This window comes from Megascapheus bottae, chromosome 3, assembly GCF_031878675.1.
Source record: "Megascapheus bottae isolate mThoBot1 chromosome 3, mThoBot2.hap1, whole genome shotgun sequence".
Classification (NCBI taxonomy): Eukaryota; Metazoa; Chordata; class Mammalia; order Rodentia; family Geomyidae; genus Megascapheus; species Megascapheus bottae.
In genome coordinates this window covers 29,876,470-29,900,790 of record NC_143511.1, presented here as the reverse complement: position 1 = coordinate 29,900,790, position 24,321 = coordinate 29,876,470, and the positions used below count along the sequence as shown (strand labels likewise).

The 24,321-nt window shown below is 38.3% G+C and overlaps 1 protein-coding gene across 1 annotated transcript in view; it reads right to left on the bottom strand.

Moving 5' to 3' along the window:
- Positions 1-24,321, bottom strand: part of LOC150065147 (contactin-associated protein-like 3) — a 52,543-nt gene that overhangs the window by 3,517 nt on the left and 24,705 nt on the right. The window contains 9 exon segments of the mRNA XM_090329311.1: positions 1,122-1,249; positions 7,417-7,558; positions 8,525-8,722; positions 10,319-10,441; positions 12,999-13,105; positions 15,579-15,750; positions 18,667-18,813; positions 19,721-19,982; positions 22,305-22,448. Coding sequence (XP_090185437.1) covers positions 1,122-1,249; positions 7,417-7,558; positions 8,525-8,722; positions 10,319-10,441; positions 12,999-13,105; positions 15,579-15,750; positions 18,667-18,813; positions 19,721-19,982; positions 22,305-22,448 — 1,423 coding nt within the window.

The following is a 24,321-nucleotide window of genomic DNA, read 5'->3' as shown; positions in this document are numbered from 1 at the left end:
ACCACATCCTCCAGCAATTCTCCCATCACTAGAGTTGCCTTTGTCCAACCATTAGGGGAGTGGTGTCATGGAGACTATAATCTTTAAGATTGCCTTCTTTCATTTTGAGGGATACACAGATGGACGAATCTACCAATAACAAGGGAAAAACTAAGAACCAACATTTGGATTTCAACACTGCGAAGTCACATTCATGGCCAATTTTATTCAAGAGGTTCCAGAAGAAGGAATATGTATATTTTATTTTACATGGAAGAGTTAGAATCATTAAAATCATTAAAATTTCTACAAGGTATTCATGAATAGGTATACCTAATGGATTCTGTTCTCTCATTTTCTCATTGTCTCTGGATTGGAGCAATCCTGCAGTGTGCTCTGTAATTAGCACATATTAAATATATACAGATTGATATGTACAGATTCCTTATTCAAATCTAAAATCTGAAGAGATCCAAAATTTGGAAACTTCCTGCATCTTGAAAGGATGTTACAAGTAGAAAAATCCCATACCTGGCCTCATGTGGAAGGTTGTCGTCAAAATGTGGACACACTAAAACCACTGTATAAAAGTACCTTCAGGCCACATGTATACGGAATATATAAACAATAGATGAATACATAAGATTCATAATACATATAAGCTCTTTTATACTCTGTGTAAATTTATATAAATCTATAGGAATATAAATGTTATTTATATAGACATATAAACTATATTTTATGTAAATAAACTTAAAGTTTACACTTGATTCCCATCTGTATGAGTTTTCATAATGAATATACAAATATTCTAGGGTCTGAAAACTATCTGAAGTTCAAAATACTTCTGATCCAATCATTAAGGATAAGGGTTATCTATGCAAACCAAGTGCTATTTCAGATCAAGCCACTGGTTTGATAAATTGGTATAGTTAACAACTACAGAAATGAGCCTTAACTCAGAGATAATCTGAATTCTCTCACCTTTTTTCTCAGTTGTAATTAAATATATTTCTTTTTTTCTATGTTAACATACTCCTAATTAAATGTGATGGTGATTTTATGAACGTGTAAAATTAAACTTCTCATGAAACACTGACATACATTCATGGGAATCAAGGGACCTCTTTTGCCATACTTACTGTCCCCTTGGCAGTGCAGAGGCCCCACGGAGTAAGCTGCTTCATAGTGTGGTCTGTCTGTGTCAGTCATCACAACCTGAGTGACCGGTAGGTACTGCTTACGGGAGAGGACTACTGTGGCACGGGTCCTAAGAAACAAATACAACCACCTTAACATTATTCTGAATAGAACCCAGATGAAGAGCCTTTTATCAATACTCAAGAAGAGATCACTAAACCTACAAATGACACACCTAGGCATGGGCTCTATGAGCTCATCTGAGGGCCCAAGGCTGCTGCTGGTGTACCTGACCATGAAAAACGGAGCAGGCCCCAGAATGTGCTGGAAGCGCAGGTGTGAGATTACATTTTCAATGCATTTAAGTAGTTCACTAGCTGTAATTCTCATGAAACACTGACACATTCAAGTCTTATTTGCATATATGCAAGCCTTTATGCTTTGCACATACCAGAACAATTCACCTTCAAAACAAAATTCAACACAAAACAAAAAGAAACACATGACTAACAATATTTAGGATTTTCAATTCTCAAATTTTTATCACAGTCATCCCTTATCATTGTTTTTACTTCCTGCATTTTTGGTGCCCCTGGGTAATATTTGTCTAAATATAATATTAGTACTAATATAATATTAATATTGGTATTATTTGCTGAAAGTCTTAAAATTGATCTCCAGGAGCTATGACGGACAGAAAGGATTCTATATTAAAGTTTTAAGAATTTCTATTATAGTTATTATGATATTCATTTATACATTGAGATCATATACTTTAAAACCACAAAGCACTAATTCAAACATGACGCGAAGATATGGTATAATGAACTTAAAATTAACAAGTGGGCAGTGCATTGGGCTTATTTTTCAATGATTGTCAGCACCCATATTTTCTATTTGCCACTGTGTGTTGAAATGTGAAAATTAAAACACCACCACTAGGAGATGTTGTAAATAATAATAGTGGTGGCAATAATATCAGTATAAGTAACTATACCAAAAATATTAATATTTGTTTATAATGTAGTCAAAAAACATCCATATGATATCAATTCTTATAAAAGATTTTTGAGTTTTGCTTTATAGAATAGTGGGTAACAAGCTTACAAAAGTGTGTTTATAAGGAAAGTATGTACACCACCTTTCTGTGTCTCCACAAACCAGGAATAAACATGAGGTATGTCTCTACAAAAGAAATACAGGGGGCCAGGAGTTTGGCCTAGTGGTTAAAGTGCTTGCCTAGCATGCACGAAGAACCGGGTTCGATTCCTTGGTACCACATATAGAAAAAAGCCGGAAGTGGTGCTGAGGCTCAAGTGGTAGAGCTCTAGCCTTGAGAAAGTCCAAGGACAGTGCTCAGGCCCTGAGCTCAAGCCCAGGACTGGCAAAAAAAAAGAAAAAAGAAAAAAGAAATACAGGCACCAGGGGACAGTGGCTCATGCCTGTAATACTAGCTATGCACTCTTTGCCTCCTGACCAGCAGGAAGGGCAAAGAGAACACACCCCGACTAAGACAAGACCGAGAAAGGATAGGGCCTGCTGGCTGCAGCCTTCACCCAGCCCTCCCTTCTCCAGAGGGAAGACACAGATGCGCCAGGGAGAATGTCACAGCAGACTCCTTTAATGGGAAGATACCAGGGGCTAAAGTAAGAAGCAGGAATCTATTAACATAAAAGTAGGCAGGACAGGGGGAGGTAGGTGAGGTCAGAGAGGGCTGCGGGCCAATCCATGGGTTCGAGGTAGCCTTATTTTACATCACAAACCATAGCCAAACCTCCCAACCAGGACACAGGCAGGTTGGATCTCCAAAACCAGGAAGTGAGCACTGGACCATGAGGTAGGCCTTTTACCCTTGATGTGACGTGCCCCACATGCAGGAAGCTGAGATCTAAGAATCATGGTTCAAAGCCAGCGCGAGCACAAAAATCTGTGATTTGAAGCTGTGCTGTGGCTCAAGTAGTAGAGTGCTAATGCTGAGCTGAAAAGCCCAGGGACAGTGCCCAGGCCTAGGCCCAGAGTTCAAGTCCCATGGCTGACCAAAAGAAAAAAAAAAAAACTACAGGCAAGTTAGTATACCAGCTGAGGCTATCACCCAGGGGATACTATTATTTCATTACTTCCAGTCAGCACAATTTACTTCTCTTTCCTCATCTTCTTTCTTCCATATGTATTCATCTTCATATTCTATCCTATTCTATTCTATTCTATTTATTTATTTATTGCCAGTCTTGAGGCTTGAACTCAGAGCCTGGGCACTGTCCTTGAGTGCCCCACTTCCCTTTATTTTTTTTCTACACAATTTTAACTCAACTAGAAAGAAATATTATGTTTTACTTTTATTAACTTTTTCTTGCCTCTAAAATTTTCCATTTGTTTATTTTTTACAAATTTTTAGACTGATTGCTTATTTTACCCTGTTTTATTAATAGTATTTCTTGTATACTACTGATCCCCAAATATAGTATCCTTTCTCCACAATAATTGAACTATATCCCCTGCAAACTATTAAGAAAACTATGCTGTACTATACTCAAAAATATCATATAAGAATGTTAATCTTTTTAAAAATCATAACTGATAGGTATAAACAATATTGTCAATTTTTCTCTATGCAAATATCTATTTTGGTTAACTGTTATGTGGGCATTAGATCTAAACAATGCAAGAGTGATGACTGAATATTCAGGTATTTCTCATCATTGACATGAATTTGGAGATAGAAATATTTCCATATAGACATATAGGTTTATGATAGGATATATATTCTACAGACATATACTGATATATAGATCAATATGTATCTATGACATGCAAAGATTCAGCTTAACTGTAACTATGCTCTTAAATTTATGTGTCAATGATTGCATATAGAGATTTTTCTTGAATACTTGACTATAAAACATGACATTTGAAATATAATGTTTAAACTCAGTTTTAATAAAAAAAGTTTTATTAAAAATATATTCACAAATGATTATATACAAATAAACAGAAAAAGGAAATGAAGTCAATGTAAGACATGAAAAGGGAATTCAATGATTATATTAAAATACCACAAAGAATTTCTGGGAACTGAAGCCCTAGGGATAAAAAGTTCTACAAGTGAAATAAAATATACAATTGAGTCAAGTGCTGTTGGCTCACTTCTATAATCTTGGATGCTCAAGGTGCTGATATCTGAGGAGTGAAGTTCAAGGCTAGCCTGAACAGGAAAGTCTGTAAGACTCTTATCTCCAATAAACTCTCCCCAAAATAAACTGGAAGTGAAGCTGTAGCTCAAATGGTAGAGAGGAAAAAAAGCTCAGGGACAGCACCCAGGCCCTGAATTCAAACAGTAATAACAACAAAATACAGTTGAAAACCTCTTAACTGGAGTAATCAAACAGAAGGCAAGATATCAGGCTTGAAGATATAGTAGTCAAATCAAAAGAAGATAAAAATAAAGAAAAAGGCATAAAAATATAAAAGGAATGTGCAGAAATCCTAGACTTCTATGAAAAGGCCAAATCTATGGGCTTGGACATAGAAGAGGAGAGGTCAATTCATAGAAAGGAAACATATTCATTAAAGTAACAGCAGAAAACTTACCAGATCTTGAGAAAGAGAAGCTCAGCAAGGTACAGGAGTCTTTGAGATTACCAGCCAGAATAGAACCAACCTATCCACAAACATTGTAATGCACTAAACAGGGAACAAGGAAAGAATCCTGAAAACTTTTAGAGACACATCCCAAATCACTAGCAATGAACAATTCATCAGAATAACAGCAGATCCTCAAAAGAAACCTTAAAGAAAGGAAGGACTTAGAATAATATATTTCAAACCTTAAAAGTTAACCATGGGCAAGTTAAATGCTGGGCACAGTGGCTCACGCCTGTAATCCTACCTACTCGGGAGACTGAGATCTAAGCCAGTCTGGGCATTAAAAAGTCCCTGAAATTCTTATCTCCAATTAATCACCAGAAAACAGGAAGTGGTGCTGTGGCTCAAGGGGTAGGACAAGTAGCCTTGAGATGAAGAGCTCAGGGACAATGCCCAGTCCCAGAGTTAAGTCCCACAACCAACAAAAAGAAAAAGAAAAGAAGTTAACCACAAAAAAAGTTAACCACATTCAATTGAGACTAATTCTATCATTCATATCTGAAGCAAGTAAAAGCCTTCCATAATAAATATAAAGGTATTTATGACCACTAAATCCACATTGCAGAAGATACTCAAAGGAATCTTATACATAAGTTAGGGAGGAAACATGAAATTTTTCATGTAAATCTAAAAATAGGGGAGAAAAATTTCCCCATGTAAGTCTATAATCATATAGAGTAGCAAAGAATCTTACACAAAAACAGAAAAGCAGAAATTACTACCTACCTTTCAATATTATATTCAATGGTAATGATTTCAACTCCTTAATAAAAAAAGACATAAAATGGCAAATTGACAATAAAAAGCAAGACCTAGGCCAGGAGTTTGGCCTAGTGGTAGAGTGCTTGCCTAGCATGCACAAAGACCTGGGTTCAATTCCTCAGGACCACATACATAGAAAAAAAGCTGGAAGTAGTGCTATGGCTCTAATGGTAGAACACTAGCCTTGAGAAAGCCCAAGGATAATGTTCAGGCCCTGAGTTCCTGAGTTCAAGACCCAGGACTGGCAAAAAAAAAAAAAAAGATTTGACCATTTCTTGTCTACAATAATTGCATCTTACTGAGAAAACTTATGCAATATTTTAGGGAAGAAGGGTAGACAAGTAACTGGACCACAAAATCAAGTAGCTATATTCATGTCTAGAAACACAGACTTCAAACCATTATTACTCAGAAGAGACCAATACGGTAATTTCATATTACCAAATGCTAAATGTGTTATTAGTAATCAAAAGAAAATAATCATTGCTAACATATGTGTCAAATGTTGGTGTGCCCAATTATGTTAAACTAACACTACTGGACTTGAAAACCTCAGATAGAAGTGCCTAGACCCAGAGTCCAAGCCCCATGGCCAACAAAAAACAACAACAAAGAAAATCTCAGACAGACTCCAACACAAGGATAGTAGGAGTAGTTGATACATGACTCTCACTAATAGATAGGCCACCTAGCCCTCACTGACAAAAATCACAAAGAAACTTCAGAATTAAATGGCAGGCCATACCAAGACATGTGAAAGGGTATCAATGTATGTGAATTAATGCACCTTCTATCTGATATCATGTAACCCTTTTATTAATTACAATAAAAAAAATAAATGACAGGCCAAACTTAACAGACATGTGCAGAGTATTTTACCAGGAGCTATACAATACACACTTTTCTAACGGTCCATGGAATTTTCTCCACATTAGATAATCTTTCATGACACAAAACAAGTTTTACAAAATATAAGAATACTGAAATAATTCTGTATTTTTATCAAAACACAATGAAATAAAACTGGAACTTAACAACCACTAAAAGCACAGAATATATTCAAACACATGGAGTTTGAACAACACTTTGTTGACTTATGAGTTGAAGAAAAGAGGTGAAATCCAGAAGTTCTAGTATCTAATGAAAATGAGAACAAAACCTACTAGAATCACTGAAGCACAGCAAAGGCAAAGCTAAGAGGAAAATTTCGAGGTATAAGAGCCTACCTAAAGATTTAAATATACAAAAGCAGTATCTCAAATAAATACCCTAGTGATACACCTCAAACTCCTAGAAAAAATATGAACTAGCAAAATCCAAAACCAGCTGACAGAAAAGGAATAGTAAAGATTAGGGCAAAAAGAGAAAAACATAAAAGGGATTCACACAGGGAATGAATAAGTCAAATTGGCCTTATTTGCAAATGACACAACTCTATACTTACGAGACATTAAAGATTCCACCAAAAAAATGTCTTAGATCTGCTAAATCTCTATGACAATGTAGCAGGATATAAAAATCAACATTCAAAAATCAGTATTTTTAATACACTAACAGACTAAGAAAATAAAAACCTAAGTATAAACTTCCAAAGGAAGTAAAGGCCTTCTATGACAAAAGCTATTAAAGCTTGAAGATACTGTAAGAAAGAAAGCCCTCCCATGCTCAGACTGCAGAATTAATATAACAAAAATGGCAAAATCTGCTGATTAAGCAATGTAGAGATCCAATGCAGTTCCATAATTCTTCACAGAAACACAAAAATCAATTTTGAAATTCAATGGAAGCATGAAAGATCATAATGGAAAAAGGTAATGCTGAGGCCATCACAATACCTAACTGCAAAGTGGTAAGAAAATTACAGTTTACATAGCGAAATCCCATAGAACTCACCATTCATTCCAGTCATCATCACAGGTGCATTGACATCCGATATTAATGTGGTTGCCCTCAGATCCACAAATACATTTTTGAGCATCAGGCAGAGAACCTGTCTCACTGGTACTTCCAACCTGCCAGGTCACTGGGGGTCCGCCTGAAAGACAAGAGTGAGGAATGTGAAATTAGTAACATCCAAAACTCTCCTAGCAGAGGATTACAATAGCTCAAACCCTAGATACATAAGGCCATATAGGATGAGGCCAAATGAATGGACCTCTAGGACATGGAAACAAGAGCTTAATTATAAGTGACTGCTACTCTTTATGTGTCATGTTTTTCTCCCTTCTCTTGTGTTACCTTTGGTTAATCTCATATTGTTATTGTATGTACTTTGTTACCTGGTATATTATATAGATGTTTACCTGTTTATTTGAAATAGGAGGGGAAAAATGAGGGGAGGGAGTGGGGGAAGGGAAATGGGGACAAAAACATAAGAAGGGATATCAATGTGTGAGAAGTAATGCACCCTCTATCTGGCAAATAGACCCCCTATATACACTGAAATAAAAAAAAAGAAGAAAAAAAAGGAAAAAAAGAGTGAGGAATGTGACACCTATAATATATATATAGTATAGATCTTAAACAGCATATACATATCTAATATATACTATATATGGTACATGTATATTGTATATATATGTGTATATACACTATATATACATATATAGTGCAAGTATATACTATATATTATATATAGATGCATATTATAAATACACTACATTATTGTTATTGTAAAGGTGATATACAGTTCGATAATGCCATCCCTTCCCTCACTCCCAGTTTTTCCTCCTACCCCCCTCCATAAGTTGTATAGTTCATTTTCAACCTAGTGTCTAGTGAGTATCACTGCTGTATTTATTCCAAGGGCCTAATAAGGAGGCCATTATTGCTTAGGTGAGATTGAGAACAGACTTCAGATCACTCACAGCTTTGAACAAAAAATAGCACCTACTGGCCTTGCTCTTCACCCTATGAGAAAATATCTATCTATCTTTCAGTTATGCCTACTGCAAATTCTACAGAGTACAAATGGTAGAGTCTACAAAGGCTCATTGCTTACCATGGTGCTCTGAGAACCTGGGCTTCTTGCAGGGGAAAGTCAGTTCCTGCGCGCAGTGGTCTGCATGGTTGACTATGGCCTGCAGCTGGTCCATGCTGGCCCTATAGTTAAAATGCACTAGCTGTAGGCTATCTCCCTGTGAGCCTTTGGCTCTGACTAAGTGGGATCCATTATGCTGTACTGAGGTCCACACAGTATCTGGTGGGCAGAAATTGGGTTGGAACAAAGAAAGGATATCAAAACTAGGTTGAAATGGTTAAGAGAAACATCTCTCATTTGAATTGGTTAAAAAACATAGAAATAGATCTGAGCCTATTGTTCCCTGCTATAATCCTAGCTATTCAGAAGGCTGAGTCCTACATAATTATGAAAAATTATATATTATATATAATTGTATTGATGTAATAGATAATTATAGTTTACCATATATTTATCTATATATGCATAGTATAGTTATACATTTATATTTATATAAATATATATGTGTATATAGAAATATAAAGTATATATTTCTATAATACATAATCATATATACTGTTATTTATTTATTGTATATTACATGTAATATAAATATATTTATTGCATTAATATATTGGTTGTATTATATTAATTATATAATTTTATGTATATATATAAACATACGTATATATTATGCATTTGTGGTAGAAGGGACTCAAATTCAAACCAAGGCTTCATGCATGCTAATTAAGCATTTCACTAATGAGTAACATATCCAGCCCTTTTGAAGGGAGCCCAAATGATGGCCTGAACTTGGGGCGTGGGCACAGTCCCTTAGCTTTTTTGCTCAAGAATGGTGCTCTATTATGGTGCCACAGCTCCACTTCTGGTTTTCTGCTGGTTAACTGGAGATAAAACTCTCAAAAACTTTCCTGCCCTGGCTGGCTTTGAATCTTGATCCTCAGATGTAGCCTCCTGATTCACTAGGAATACATTTGTGAAGCACTGGTACCAGTGCTAAAATATTGAGTAGTGGGGTGACAGCCACTCATTTATAGTTAAGATAGTGAAACAATGTGGACATTTGTGCATCTAATTAAGTATTTCTGGCAATAACCACTACTACTGAATCTTTGGAAGTTCTGCTGACAGATTTCGACATACTTCTGTTAAATCGATTGCCTGTGGGGAGGCCTTTAGGAAAGAAATGGTGTTAATTAAAACATATTTCACAATGTTTATAAGTGAAGAAAACCATACTGCCTTTTGTGATTCCTCCAACCGAACTGGTATATTTTGCCTGACTCTTCTTCTATACCATGTGTGCATCAGGGGTCACATCTAACAGCTCCCCTGCACACAGAGTCTTAATGTACCCCATCCAAACACAGATCCAGGGACAAGAACTCCAAGAGGTGGTGGAAGAATACTGATTGAAACTCTATGAAGGGCACTATCACAAAACTCAGGAAAACTAGCAAGAATAGGGCAAACTGAGTGATGAGGATTGGTGCCCATTTTTTATTCAGGATACCAGAAAACAGATCCTGAGGGAGGCTGTTGGAATTTCTATAGAAGCTTAAGTGTATAGGTTATTTTTTTAATGACATTTCCCCTGTAATTGTAATACAATTACAGGGGAAATGTAACTGCATTACAACGATTTCACAGAACAACAAATAAACAAATAAGCTTGGCGTTAGTGTTTATAATTATTTATTCTGTGCACCCTTTGCATTTCTTCTATCAAATAGAACCAAGATAACCATCATTTTGCTGCTGCACACAGCACGCCTTACAGGAATTTAACTATTGTAGCATAGCTTATTAGCTAACCTGTCATGTTGCAGTACACCAGAGCTGGTCCCAGGGGACCACTTCCATCTGAGTCAATGTAGTAGAGTCCTGAAGAGTCTTCTTCTCGGTATTTATGGGCTTCACAAGACTGCTCATATAGAGCTGCAGAGAACACCATTGGTCATATAGAAGCCATCATGGGATGGATGGCTCCACTGTTAACTACCCAATATCCCATCTCCCCACCACATGATGCCATGCTGCACTGTTCTGCCTGAGTCTCAGCTTCCCCACATCACATCAGGCAGCTGAAGTTCTAAGCACAGTTAGATATTAAGAGACATCTGCATGAAAACCATAAATTGGGATAATATATAGCCCTGCTGCTTAGACTTTGGCCAAATCTTTACCCTAAGGTTTCTGTGAAGTCCAGTCTCTTCCAAAAAAAAGATTTACATGGTAAATTCTGACTGGGGATGGCGGAAAGCTGCTCCTGATGTGTTTAGTGGATAAGCTGCTCCCTCTAGTCTGCCGAGGAATTCTCATGGAACCCACATCACTGGAGACTCTGGGATGTCTTCCCAAAACCCATACTAGCTGTCCTGGGATTCTGTGCCAAAAAAAAAGTGACTATGACTTTTTCTGACTATGACTTATGACTATCCATGCTCTTCTTTGACTTCAGTTTATGTGGACTAAAATTAACTCACATTCTTGAAGATGCAATATATTTCCCTAGGAGAAGAAACTAAAGAAAGCCGATACATAAAGTTCTTCCTCTAAAGATGCAGGGAGAGAAGAGGTGCTGATCCTTATAAGTGCAGGACTTTCGTGTCACATTGCTCATACTTGCTAGTGACTAGTTGTGAATAAAGTCTTGTTAGTTTGAACATTGACCAGTAGCCTGGTCCCTGACAGCCCTGGCTCTGGTTTTGTGATCAAGCTGCAATACCCAGAGCAGCTGCTTCAGCTTCCTCCTCCCTCAAGCACAGCGTAGGTAGTAACTCTTCTCTCTTTTGAGTTTTAAGGATTTATGAAGCTAAAACATGCCAAGAACTAGAATCCTGCAGACATACTGAAACTTCTCAGCATATGTTAATTCTTATCATCACTACCAGCACCTAGGTTAAACAAGACCTGAAACTTTACCTGGTTTCTTGCTATCTAGAACTGCTACTAGGATAGTACCTAGCTGCTCACACATCATTTTACTTTGGAAGACAAAAATTCAGAGCTTTTTTTTTTTTTTGCTATAGCTCATTTTCCCTTTACCTGTTCTTTTTCTTTGGTGTTCTATATTTTGTATTATATATTATTGCAACCTGCTTTCACATTATTTGAAAATAAAATTAGTTTAAAAACATGCCAGACATTTACCCAACCATCCAGAAACAAGGACATACTAAACCCACTAGCACAACAATGTTCATTGCAGCACTATTCACCATAGCAAAGATATGGAACCAACCTAGATGTCCCTCAGTTGATGAGTGGATCAACAAGTTGTGGTATTTGTACACAATGGAATTCTATGCTGCTGTCAGAAAGAATGACATCGCCCCATTTGTTAGGAAATGGAAAGACTTAGAAAAAATCATATTAAGTGAAGTAAGCCAGACTCAAAGGAACTTAGGCTCAATGGTTTCCCTCATTCGTCATAATCAGTAGAAACCTTGGGCTCTACTAGCAGAGATTTGCAATAGAGCAAAATCTTGATACATAAGGCCATATAATGTGAAGCTAATTGAAAGGACCTCTAGGATATTGAAACAAAAGCCATATAATGAATGATTGTTGTCCTTAATGTACTATGTTGTCTCTCATCTCCTTTGCTGTCCCTTGGTTATCTCATATTGGTATAGTATCTCACTTTGTTATCTGATATATTGAATTTATTTGTATTTGGATATTTGAAATTTGATAGGGAAGGGGGGAAAACCAAGACGGGTGGGAGGTGTGGGGGGAGGAGGGAAATGGGTACCAAGACATGTGAAAGGGTATCAATGTATGTGAATTAATGCACCTTCTATCTGGCAAATATCATGTAACCCTTTTACTAATTACAATAAAAAAATATGGAAAGAAAAAAAAAACATGCCAGACATTGGGGCCAGGAGTTTGGCCTAGTGCTAGAATGCTTGCCTAGTATGCACGAAGACCCAGGTTTGAATCCTTGGTATCTTATATAGAAAAAGCTAGAAGTGGTACTGTGGCTCAAGTGGTAGAGCTCTAGCCTTGAGAAAGTCCAAGGTAGTGCTCAGGCCATGAGTTCAAGCCCCAGGACTACCCCCCCAAAAAAAACCATGCCAGACAAAGATGAATCTTTAGCTGGGCACTGGTGGCTCATGCCCATAATTCTAGCTACTCAAGAGGCTGAGATATGAGGATCATACTTCAAAGCCAGCTCTGGTAGACAAATCCTCAAGACTCTCATTTCAAGTTAACCAGAGAAAAGCCAGAAGTAGAAATGTGACTCAAATGGTAGAATGCTAACGGACTTAGTAAGAAATAGGAGGCGCAAAACACAATCTCTAGTACCAGTACAAAAATAGATAATGAAGGGAAGGGAGGGAGAGAGGGAAAGGGAAGAAACATTGATTTCTAAAATACCATATTTTCTTGTTTTTTATGTCATTTAGTTAAAAACACAGACATATGTACTACAGAATGACAGGCAATAGGAAAGAGAACAGTAACCAAAGTGCCATGTGCCTCTTACAGGAATGGCAGGTGGCTCCTGTGTAGTCAGTATGGGTGCAGTCCCAGGAGAAGGTAGCCCACGACTGGGAACATTTACCCCCATGTTCACAATAGCTGGGCAAACACCTAAAGGAAGACAGATAAACACTGCTGTCTTTCAAATGCAGTCACAATAAAATGTGCTTGTCATGCTGGTTTGTTACAAGAAAGATGAAGGACAACAGTAAATAGAAATAACACAACAGGACAGAGGCAGTTGGGTCTGCCCTTTGGTCTGTGAATATAACACATAACCAAGGTTAGAAAGCTTGGTTAAATGCAACATTTGTGATAGGTATATTTTCAATACTTCTCCTTGTATTAGTTCTGTTCATTTTTCACCAAAAAGCCTACAGCTTTATTGCATATATATGAAGGGTAATAGTAGCTTTCAATGACCTCAGATAGACACAGAGTTACGTTTCCCTCCTGCCTAGGGCCCTCGTCATGTGATACGGCAGAACTCCTCTCTCTCAGGTCCAGCACCAGCATCATCACAAAAACAGACGATGTGACCAGCTTTGACCAAGAGGGCCTTGCAACAACAACATCCACAACCACAACACAATGTTTAGTAATCAGACACAAGAAGGACAACATTCTTTTGTAAAAAGCTCAAATATGTTTTTGGCACATATGTTCCAGGAAATAACTTAGCTTAAAAACACATCAGTCTGCTATATATGTTATTTTCTAATTCCCTAGTACTTCCCAGGCTACTGGTTTTCATTCTTATCATGTCTATCAGGATTTTCAGTTCACACAAATTCACTCAGGTAAATGCAGCCTTATAAAGGATTTGGATTGATCCTTATTCCTTTGTGCTCCAATTCATCATTCAAATGGCTTTCACAACAACTGTTAGGAAAAAAACCCTAAAACTCATCACATTATATATAATTAAGCACTGGACAACCAAATTTAGAATAATATAGAACAAAAAGGCTGCTCTCTTGCTCACTAACACAAAGGTATGAATGCCCATACCAAGCCATCTATAAGCAAGCCCAAAGTGAATGGGAAATTTATGTAATTCTAAAATTTTATTCAAAATGAGAGATTCCCAGGAGCAAAATGAGTGACAGAGGAGAATGACCACCACGGGGCAAAGCTATCCAGGGAGCACCTGTTTTCTTCTGTCCTGCTGCCTGGAGACTAATCAGTGAGTCATCGGTACATAGAAATAAAACAAAGCAAAAAATATCAAGGGAAGGCAGGTAAAGTTGGGGAAAGGACCACCTGGCCTGTTTTAACATCTTCCCTCTAATACTGTACAGATTATACTCCTATTGAAATTGTTGGAGCCTTTAGCTTTGCTCTTTGAAAGCTATATGTGTGTGTATGTATTATGCATATGTGTATACAGATATGTGTATATCTATCTACACCTGTATTATGTGTATACATGCAAATGTAATTACATATGCATATACATATATACATATAGAAAAGTGGAAAATGTCAGCTACCGATAATAACTAAAAACGAGTAAACATGATTTTACCTTTTAAAAAAAGAAATATATATTCGATTTTAAATTTCTTACTGATTCTAGAAGACTGTCAGTTTTAAAATAGCCAATGTTGAAAGGATATTAAAAAATCTTCCTAGTAGGCTTAGCTTGGTCATAAGGTTCCTATTAGTCATGTCCAACTTAACTACAGAGCAGACACTAAACACACAGTTCTCATGCCTCCTCGGTCATTCTACTACCATAGCTGTGAAAGGAACAGAAAAAAACATAAAACACAACAAAATAGCACAGAGAACTCTAGAAAGCCATTTAGTGCCAGTCATTTCATCCCTGTTTAGGTCTAGCCTAGCTTAGTTGTTTTCTATCATTTCTCTATCCCTATTCCATTGAGGACACAGTGGACATCCATTTTCCTAACCTGTGGAATACAACTGTTAGAAACACGATTTGCATCAGTAAGTACACAGGATGGCTGGTATTTTACAAAAACTAGGTTGCTTAAAGGCATAGAAATGGAAAATTCATGACTTTGTCTTCCAAGAAAATATTATAATTTGCAAGGCACAATATTCACATAAAATCAAAACAGTACATTAGTTTTCCATGATCAATGTTTAGATCTTAAAGTACTCCACTGTCCAGTGCTTCAAAGACCTGAGCCTGATGACTGCAGAAGGAGGTGAGGAAAGTTTGAAGGCCTGGGCCTAGTCAGGGATTTTCAGGGAATGTGTCCTGCAGAGTGGGGTGGGATCCAGTCTCTTGCTGTTCATGATTCTAAGGATGAGATACTCAAGGCATGCTGTTTTGCTGTTTCACCAAAGACCTCAGAGCAACTGTACCAAGAGACTCCAGATTGAAATCTCCAAAATAAATCTTTTGTCTTTATAAATGGATTAGCTCAGGAATAGTATCTCATTACAGTAATGGAGAACTAACAGTGTGAATGTACTTCCTTATTTGGCATAGCAGAAACAGAGGAAAGAAGGGATACACTTATCCAGCTGTTCATGTGCTTATGAACTAACTAAGTAGATTAAAAATTGAATTCAGACATGGCAGCATTCTGAACCTGAATGGCTTACTTACCTGTCTATAATGCCACAGGAATCTATCTGAAGATCACTGAAACTCCCTACTGCTCCCTGCTGTATAGAGATAGGATCGACCACTTTGTCACCAATAGAGATGAGTCTCAGATAGCCCTGGAACCCGCCCAGGGAGCTCCGGCATCCAGAGCCAGAGGCGTTTTCTGGACAGCCTAAATATTAAGACACAGGCAGAGGACAATCAACAAGCATGACCAGAACAAAAGCCCACACTATAAGGGAAGTGTCAGTGAAACTGCTCCTAGAACAACTCCTAAAATTAATTTAAAATAAAATAGATAATAGAACAGGCCCAAATTGCGCAAAAGACACCTAACTAACAGAGTTCATAAATTTCTATTTTGACCCATAAAACATTGTAAATGTACCAGTGGACCTCTCTCACAAGAAGAAAGCCACACTCTGGGACTGCTGGGCTAAAATACTGAAGATATCATATAGGTAGATCCTGTGGCCAGATAGTGCTGATTTATGCCTGCTGCCCTGTCATTATTACTGGTTATCATCTCTCTGTCTCAAAAATGTTGTGATTTGGCCTAAGTTTATAGTCACACTAACTGTAATAATAAGAAATACACATTTTGCCTTTATGGTGAAGTTGCATATTAAAACTGGTTTTAACTACACATACCTTTCTCATCCATGCCTCCAATTTTCTCTATTAGCCACCATGTAATCTCCTTTCTCTGCCCTTCCCCATGTCTTTTTATTCAGCATATGGGGATAGAAGGTGGAAGACCTAATCTGGGACTCCTTAAAGTCTGGACCTGGGAACTGTAACCCAATCATCAAGATAACACAAACAGCACATATTTAATATTACTTCTATAAATAATAAATGTATAGAGCATTATGAAAGATAAATTAGTTAAAGGTTCAGAATACTAGTTCCCCGGGGGCTGAGAAGCTCCGGAGGTATTGTAACAATAACTGTGAGTGAGCCCACAAACATCACTTCAGGAAACAAATGGTGATTTTTAAATTACATGCATATGGCCTATTTCCTGGTAATGATTCCTTTCACAGCAGCCGTGTTCGTGTGACATGGCATATTCAGAACATGTAGAATGTTAAAATGTAAACGAGATTTGAAAAACATTTTTCTCCAGCGTATTTTGTTTTGTATCATTAAACAGCAAAGAAAGAATTTCTTTCTTCTTCTTTTACCTTTTGGGGGGCAAGGAGCATGGCCTAGTGGTAGAGTGCTTGCCTAGCATGCACGAAGCCCTGAGTTCGAGTCCTTGGTGTCACATACAAAGAAAAAACCAGAGTGGTGCTGTGGCTCAAGTGGTAGAGCACTAGCCTTGAGGAAGCCCAAGGACAGTGCCCAGACCCTGAGTTCAAATGCCAGGACTGGCAAAAAAAACAAAAACAAAAACAGGTAACATGAGCCAGGAGTTTGGCCTTGTGGTAGAGTGCTTGCCTAGCATGCATGAAGATCCGGGTTTGATTCCTCGGTACCACATACATAGAAAAAAGCCGGAAGTGGTGTTAAGGCTCAAGTGGTAGAGCTCTAGCCTTGAGAAAGTCCAAGGACAGTGCTCAGGCCCTGAGCTCAAGCCCAGGACTGGCAAAAACAAAAAAGGTAACACTCTTGGTGCTTCAATATCTTTTATATTTTCAGCTACTACTCTTGGAAAAATTCTCTATTTTTCATCAGAGCTATAAAAATCTATGATAAGTAGCAAAGATTAAAAATCTCTGGAGAGTCAGGTATGCACCATGTTCAACAAACAACTAGAGCAAGCAACACAATCTCTGAAATGAGTTGGCCACTCCAGGGACTTAAGAAATTAACAATCTGATTCATGATTTATGTACTTGTTGCCAATTCATAGTGAGTGCTTGTATTTTCTAGTTGGGTTATAAATCTATCTCTGCCAAGATTTTAGAGAGAAACAAAAATGAAGTGCAAAACAAGAATAATATCAGAAGGGCTTAGTCAAGATCAAGCATGTCTTATTATTCACAGGCCTATATATCTACTTGACTGCCCCAAAGACAGAGAAATTCATGATCCTTAGAGGCTCCTACTCCCTGGCTGAACTAAAACCAAAGATCCACTGAGCAAGCAAAGCTTCATTTACTAGATACCAGAGGAGATGGTCAATTGTCATAGTAAAATGCATTGCTTAGTAGAAGTAGAGCAGAAAAAAATGTATTAATAGACAATCAAATCTTCTTCCTCCCCTGTATATATAATGCTTTTATGTGTAGACAATGGGAGTAGAATGATTCTTTCCTTTCCAATACTACAAATACTGAAGTCTTGGTTCTGTGAAGATGATGAGGGGTTAGAGGCAGCATCTCTAACCAGCTCCCAGGTGCAGCTAAACCTACTGGCTGGAAGTTATGTTTTGAGTAGCTGAACTCAAAGTAGAGTTGCTGCCAACATCCAGAATAAAACAACATCCATATTCAGCAAAAACACCAGTAATTAAGATGGTAAGGGTTATTTAGTATCAGGGTGGGCTGGGAGGTTGGCCTAGTGGTAGTAGAGTACTTGCCTAGCTTGCACAAGACCCAGGTTCAAGTCCTCGGTACCACATACAAGGAAAAAAAGCCAGAAATGGTGCTGTGGCTCAAGTGGTAGAGCTCTAGCCTTGATAAAGCCCAAGGACAGTGCGCAGGCCCTGAGTTCAAGGCCCAGGACTGGAAAAAAAGTATCAGGGAAGTTCTCTGTAACAGCATCATAAAAATTAGAAATGGAAAACAGTAGCCTTCAGTAATGCCTGCACATGGCAATAATCTGGATCAGTTACATATGAATCCCTGAAGGTAGAGTTCAGGCATCAGTATTTCTTCAGGAGGTCAACGTGAAGCTGTAGAATTGAGGATAAGTGCTATGGAGGAGGTTCAAAACCATTTCATTAGTAAGGCCGAACATACAGACTGTCATTTTAGGTAACGATTGCTGTGCCCACTCGCCACTGCCAAGTGATTATCAATGAAGAGAAAAGTAATTCTTTAACATCAGTTTTAATTTCATTTAAAAATACCAGTTGCTATAAAATATAGGATCTGAAAAGATAAAGTTGATTCGAATATTTCCCGTGCCTTTCACTTACCTCCAAAATAGTAGGAATCACTGGGGCCCATCCATCCACGCAGGGCATGAAGGGCAGGGGCTGCATCGCCGTCCAGCTTCATGCTCAGCTGACTCCCATTAGCAGATAAGGACACTGAGTGCCACTGACCATCATTCAATCCACCCCCTGCTGATAACCAAAACCAATGACTCAGAATTCCGCTGACCTACACATGTCCCCCAAGAGGTGGGGGGGTGCAGATAAGTGGCAAACAGTGACAGCAGGTACGTGGCAAGCCTGTCTGCAAAGCCCACACAATACACTTAAAGTCCATTGGGTCAACTGGGTAAGGATATCACCTGAGGACACACAGAGACTTGTAGAATGTTTTTCCCTGGTGTTGTGTGCTCTAAGAAGGCAAAAAAGTAAGTATCCTTGTTTGTGTACTACTAATTTTTATCTAAGAAGTTGTTTTTCATGTGAGTCAGGACAGGGGATAGATGTGTGGAATCCCTGACTTTCATCCACGGCTCTGGACTGGCCTGTGTGGTTCTTATAAATGTTCAAATAAAAATGTTAAGCCAGATGTTGGTGTGGCTGTAATCCTAGCTAATCTGGAGGCTGAGATCTGAGGATCATGGTTCAAAGCCAGCCAGGGAAGGAAAGTAAGTCTGAAGGCCTGTGAGGCTCTTATCTCCAATTAGCCACCAAAAGCTAGAAGAGGAACTATGTACCAAAGTGTTAAGAGTACTAGCCTTGAGTCCTATGTCCCATACTGTCCGTAGTATGAACACTAGTGAGGATATAAAGAGATGATGTTCAAGAGTCCCTACAGTCAGGCCTGCATCTTCAGGTGTTTCACATTTATCAAACAAGAGCCTACACAAATTAAGAGTCTCATTTTGAACTCTAACAATTATGTTTACATGTAACTAAGCTTCTGCACTCATATATGAGTCACATAGAATTACCCATTTAGAAGGAAAAAGGAATATGAGTACCATATTTAGTGTTTCGTCTATTGTAACAGTTACAAATCTTAGGACAGAAGATGAGAATGATATGACTATGCAGAGTTCATGTGGTATCTCACCTGCGATGATGGTTTTCACTGGATGTCCACGTGGGGAGACATTCAGCTTGAGTTTCCCATCACTGAGAACGAGAACAAGATCTCCTGACCTGTGAGCTAACTGACTTGTCAGCAACATCCCTGCGCTGTTCCATGTCCGGAACTGGAAAGCTATGGCCACCATGTCCTCTCCAATGGTGTGGGGCAGAGCCAGGTAACTTCTGGAGCTCAGAAAAGTCACAGGGACAGTTTGAGGTTGTGAACAGGAGAATGACACATTTCCCTAACAACACAGTGAAAGAGGACTTTAGGAAGAGCACAACTGACATCTCATTGTGATAACTGTTCTCCAAGGCTGAAAGCTTCTGATCACTTTCTAGCACAAGACTATTTGAAAAGGGGAACTTGAATCCAAGGCATCTCTCCTTCAAACCTGTTTCTGAATCTTAGATGTTTCCATCTCCTTTGTTTCTTGGTCCCTTTCACAGACCCAGTGCTGGTTTGGAGATGATAGATCCACAGAGCTCTTTTCTTGAGGTTCTAGCTCTCCTTAGGCACAGGAAACAAACCAGGATCACCTACTTCAGGAACTGCTCCTTACCTGCACTATATCATGACTTCATCATTCAAACAAGAGGTACATCTTCTCGGGTAGGAAGTGAAATATCTCAAGAAAAAGCTGATGGCATGGCAGAAGGTCCAGAGTCTCCCTACCCTACCACTCAGGCAGCCCCTCCCGGGCAACCCTCATTACCCAGGAGGTCATGCAGCCTGGGGTCTTATCTTCAGCTTCACCAGAAGCTTTTATTTTCATATTATTGTGGCTTGGACTGTCTTGTTCTAGAAGCAAATTTCTTTTTATTCATAGTATTTCCAAAGGAAAAAGATGAATGAATTTCCAATAAAGTCCTCTAAAAGAACATTTCCCAGAATTGGGTAGATTTTTAATTTTTCAGATGAAAGAGGACATGCCTCAGAATTACCAACCTGCTCTAAAATATGACCAGAAAACCCCAAGAACTTAAAAGATTGCAAAGTTATCATAATCACATCATATCTGACATCTGTATATACAAAAATCATAAAGCAGAATATAAAAATTGATCTGTATCATATGTAATATAAAGCATAAAGCGTAAAGAAATTAAATCAGCAAAATCAACTTGTTTTACAGTAAAATACTTAAGGCCACATGAACCTTAGGGTTTCACAATCTTTCTGAGAGAAGATGGAAAACTCCAGAATTATAAAACGTATACAGCCTTATTAGCTATATACAAATAAGAACAGTTATACCCCAATATATCCTAAAATACTTCTCATACAATTGACAAATCCAGAATATTTGGACCATAAATGACAAATCATTATCTAATATAAAGTTTCCTCATAAATTGACAAGAAAATTGTCAAAAATAGGAAAATGCAGTAGTACTGTAAAAATCATTTTCAATTCTGGTATAAGAAATAACTTTTTAAAAACTATGCAAAATATAATCATGGATCCACTGTATAAAACATTACAAACTATGACATTCATGATCTAAAGGGCACAGGGAAGAGTGATAGAGTAATTCCATACATGATGGATACAATGATTCATACAATCCCTCTCCCTATGTTAATTGTAGGAATCTGGTGCACGCACACAATGAAACTGGATTCCGCTTTGAAGAAGAAGAGAATCCCATGTGAGGCTCAACCGGAAGGAAAGGAGTTATTCACAGAACAAATAAGGCAGAATTCCACATATGTGAGATGCAATCAAATTCACCACAGCTGAGAGAAAAATTCTAACTATCAGAAGTTGGAAGAAGTGGAAATGGAATCAGTGTAAAACTAACTGAATGTCCCAGTTACGAAGATTAAGTTCCAGAGACCGCTCAACAGTCTCGAGTTCATGGCAATGTATTATTGCACATATAATAATTTGCTGAGAAAGTGGAATGACTAGAAGACTTTGGTTAGATGTCTGGGTGTGGAAGCACATATCTGTACTCTTAGCTATTCAGGATATATACTTTAAGAGTATCGTGTTTGAAGACTACCCTGGGCAAAACCTTAGTAAGAACATCATTTAACAAACAAGCTGAGTGTGGGTTCACATCTGTAATCCCAGGTGTATAGGAGAGTAAGCAGGAGGATTGTGGACCACGACTGGCTGTCCCATGCAAAAATAAGAAACTATATTCAAAAAAGTAACTAAGGGACTGGGAGTCTGGCCTAGTGGTAGAGTGCTTACCTAGCATGCATGAAGACCTGGGTGCAATTCCTCAGTACCAAATACATAGACAAATCTGAAAATAGTGCTGTGGCTCAAGTGGTAGAGCTCTAGCCTTCAGAAAACCCAAGGACAACACTCAGGCTCTGAGTTCAAGCCCTGGGACTGGCAAAAAAAATGAGGAGGCATGATTCAAGTGTGAGAGCATCTGCCTAGCAAGTATGCGACCCTGAATTCAAGCCCAGCACTACATATACAAAAAACAAAAATAAAGCATAAATGTAAACTATACATGATTTGTACCTTTAGGAAAAACATGTAAAAAACTAAATTAATGAATCCAATTGCAGGTTTTCTATTAATCTCATATTTAGGCCTGCTTACCATGAAGAGAATCCGTGAACTGTGTTTCTTGGACAGATGAGTGATATCCACTCCATTATAGAAGAGATTTTCAAAACATCCATCAAAATTCTTGTGTGGAAATGTCGATGAATTCCCATGCTCAGGGATCCCTCCAAAGCTGATCTTAGAAAGAAAAACAATGGCATTAAATAATATTGTTTAATTATTTTCTGATTATCAAGCTAACATGTTTCTGTTTACAAGTGTAGTGATAATTGGCCTCAATTTTTGTTTTGCATTGTTTTACACTGCTATGTTCATTGCAAATCAAGTTTTAAGATGCAACTTGTTACTGTCTTCACCATATGTACAATAGGGTTTCTTACTACAATTTGTCAGTCATGTGACTTATTTGTGGATGGTGTTTCATCTTTATTTCATATTTATGTTATCTTGATCAACATAAGAACATATCTTACTCCAATTACCTTTGGTTTCACAAACTTTCTAGCAACCAGGTTACAGGATATTGGCTTCTACCATAACATTATTAGGTCAGAGTAATTAAGCCACTGATGCGATGCTGTTATTCAAGAGCAAGCTCTGCCATTGGTCTCCTGTACTGTTGCCAGTGAACACTGAATGAAGCTCCCTGGTTTGCTTGATATGCCTGGTGCAATGCTAAGCAGGGGCATCAGAACAAGTCCTCCAACTCAGTATAGGGTGGTGATACATGAGCAATATGCTGACAGCTTTGGACCTTCAGAAACCCTAACTAATAGAGAATAGGTTTACGGAAATTTCTCTCCCTTGATTCTTAACAAATTATGTAAGATACATACTGATTGCGTCTGACCTCTCCAGTGTCACTTAGTCTGTTTAGGATGATCTGATGAAAGAAGGAATATTTATGACTTACAATCAAATTCCAAACGAAAAAAGAATTATCCAACTAGCTGTGGGTGGCTCATGCTGTAATGTTAGCTCCTCCCCAAGGCTGAGATCTGAGGACTGCAGTTCGAAGCCAGCCTGGGCAGGAAAGTCTGAGACTCATATCCCCAATTAACCACCAAAAAGCTGGAAGTAGAACTGTACCTCAGGTGGTAGTGTCAGCCTTGAGCAGAGGATCTAAAGGAACTCAGTGTGTAGGCCCTGAGTTCAGACAGCAGTACCAACACAAACACAGAGAGGGGGGGGAGGGAGGGAGAGAGAGAGACCTAGAATTGTCCAAAACAACATTCCTTAAAATACTGCTTGTTGTATTGATTTCTTTTCATACATTAGCTTCTTAAACTAGGCACTTTAGGAGACAAGGAGATAGGGTCTTAATACATACTGATTGGCCTAAAATATCTTCCTAAAATATACTTAACAGTATATTTACTCACATCAAAAGACTAACATCTAGGGCCGGGAGTGTGGCCTAATGGTAAAGTGCTTGCCGTGCATGCACAAAGCCCTGGGTTCAGTCAGGCTGGAAGCGGTATTATGGCACAAGTGGCAGAACATTAGCCTTGAGCAAAACTTCTCAGTGCCTAGGCTCTGAGTTCAAGTGCCAGTACTGCCAAAAAAAGAAAAGACTAACATCTGTGCATGGTAAGACAGAGTAGTAGTGTGTTTGCACAATTATGAACCACGCCATGATCATATAGAGTCTTAAGACAGTTTGGCCTAGTGGTAGAGTGCTTGCCTAGCATGCACGAAGTCCCAGGTTGGATTCCTCGGTACCACATACATAGAAAAAAGCTGGAAGTGGTGCTGAGGCTCAAGTGGTAGAGCTCTAGCCTTGACAAAGTCCAAGGACTGCTCAGGCCCTGAGCTCAAGCCCAGGACTGGCAAAAAAAAAAAAAGACAGGACAGACAGCTTGGACAAGGTAGTCTCTATAAGGTTTCTCACTTAGTGATGCTGTGGCTGTGTAGATCTGTGTCACCACTGAAGTGGCCCATGTATATGTATCTCCCACTATGTGATGGCCATACAAGTAGCCCACCAGAGTCTGAATTTCTAGAGAAGGATGGGTATTGCTCTATGTAATACTATTTTCTCTAGGAGACT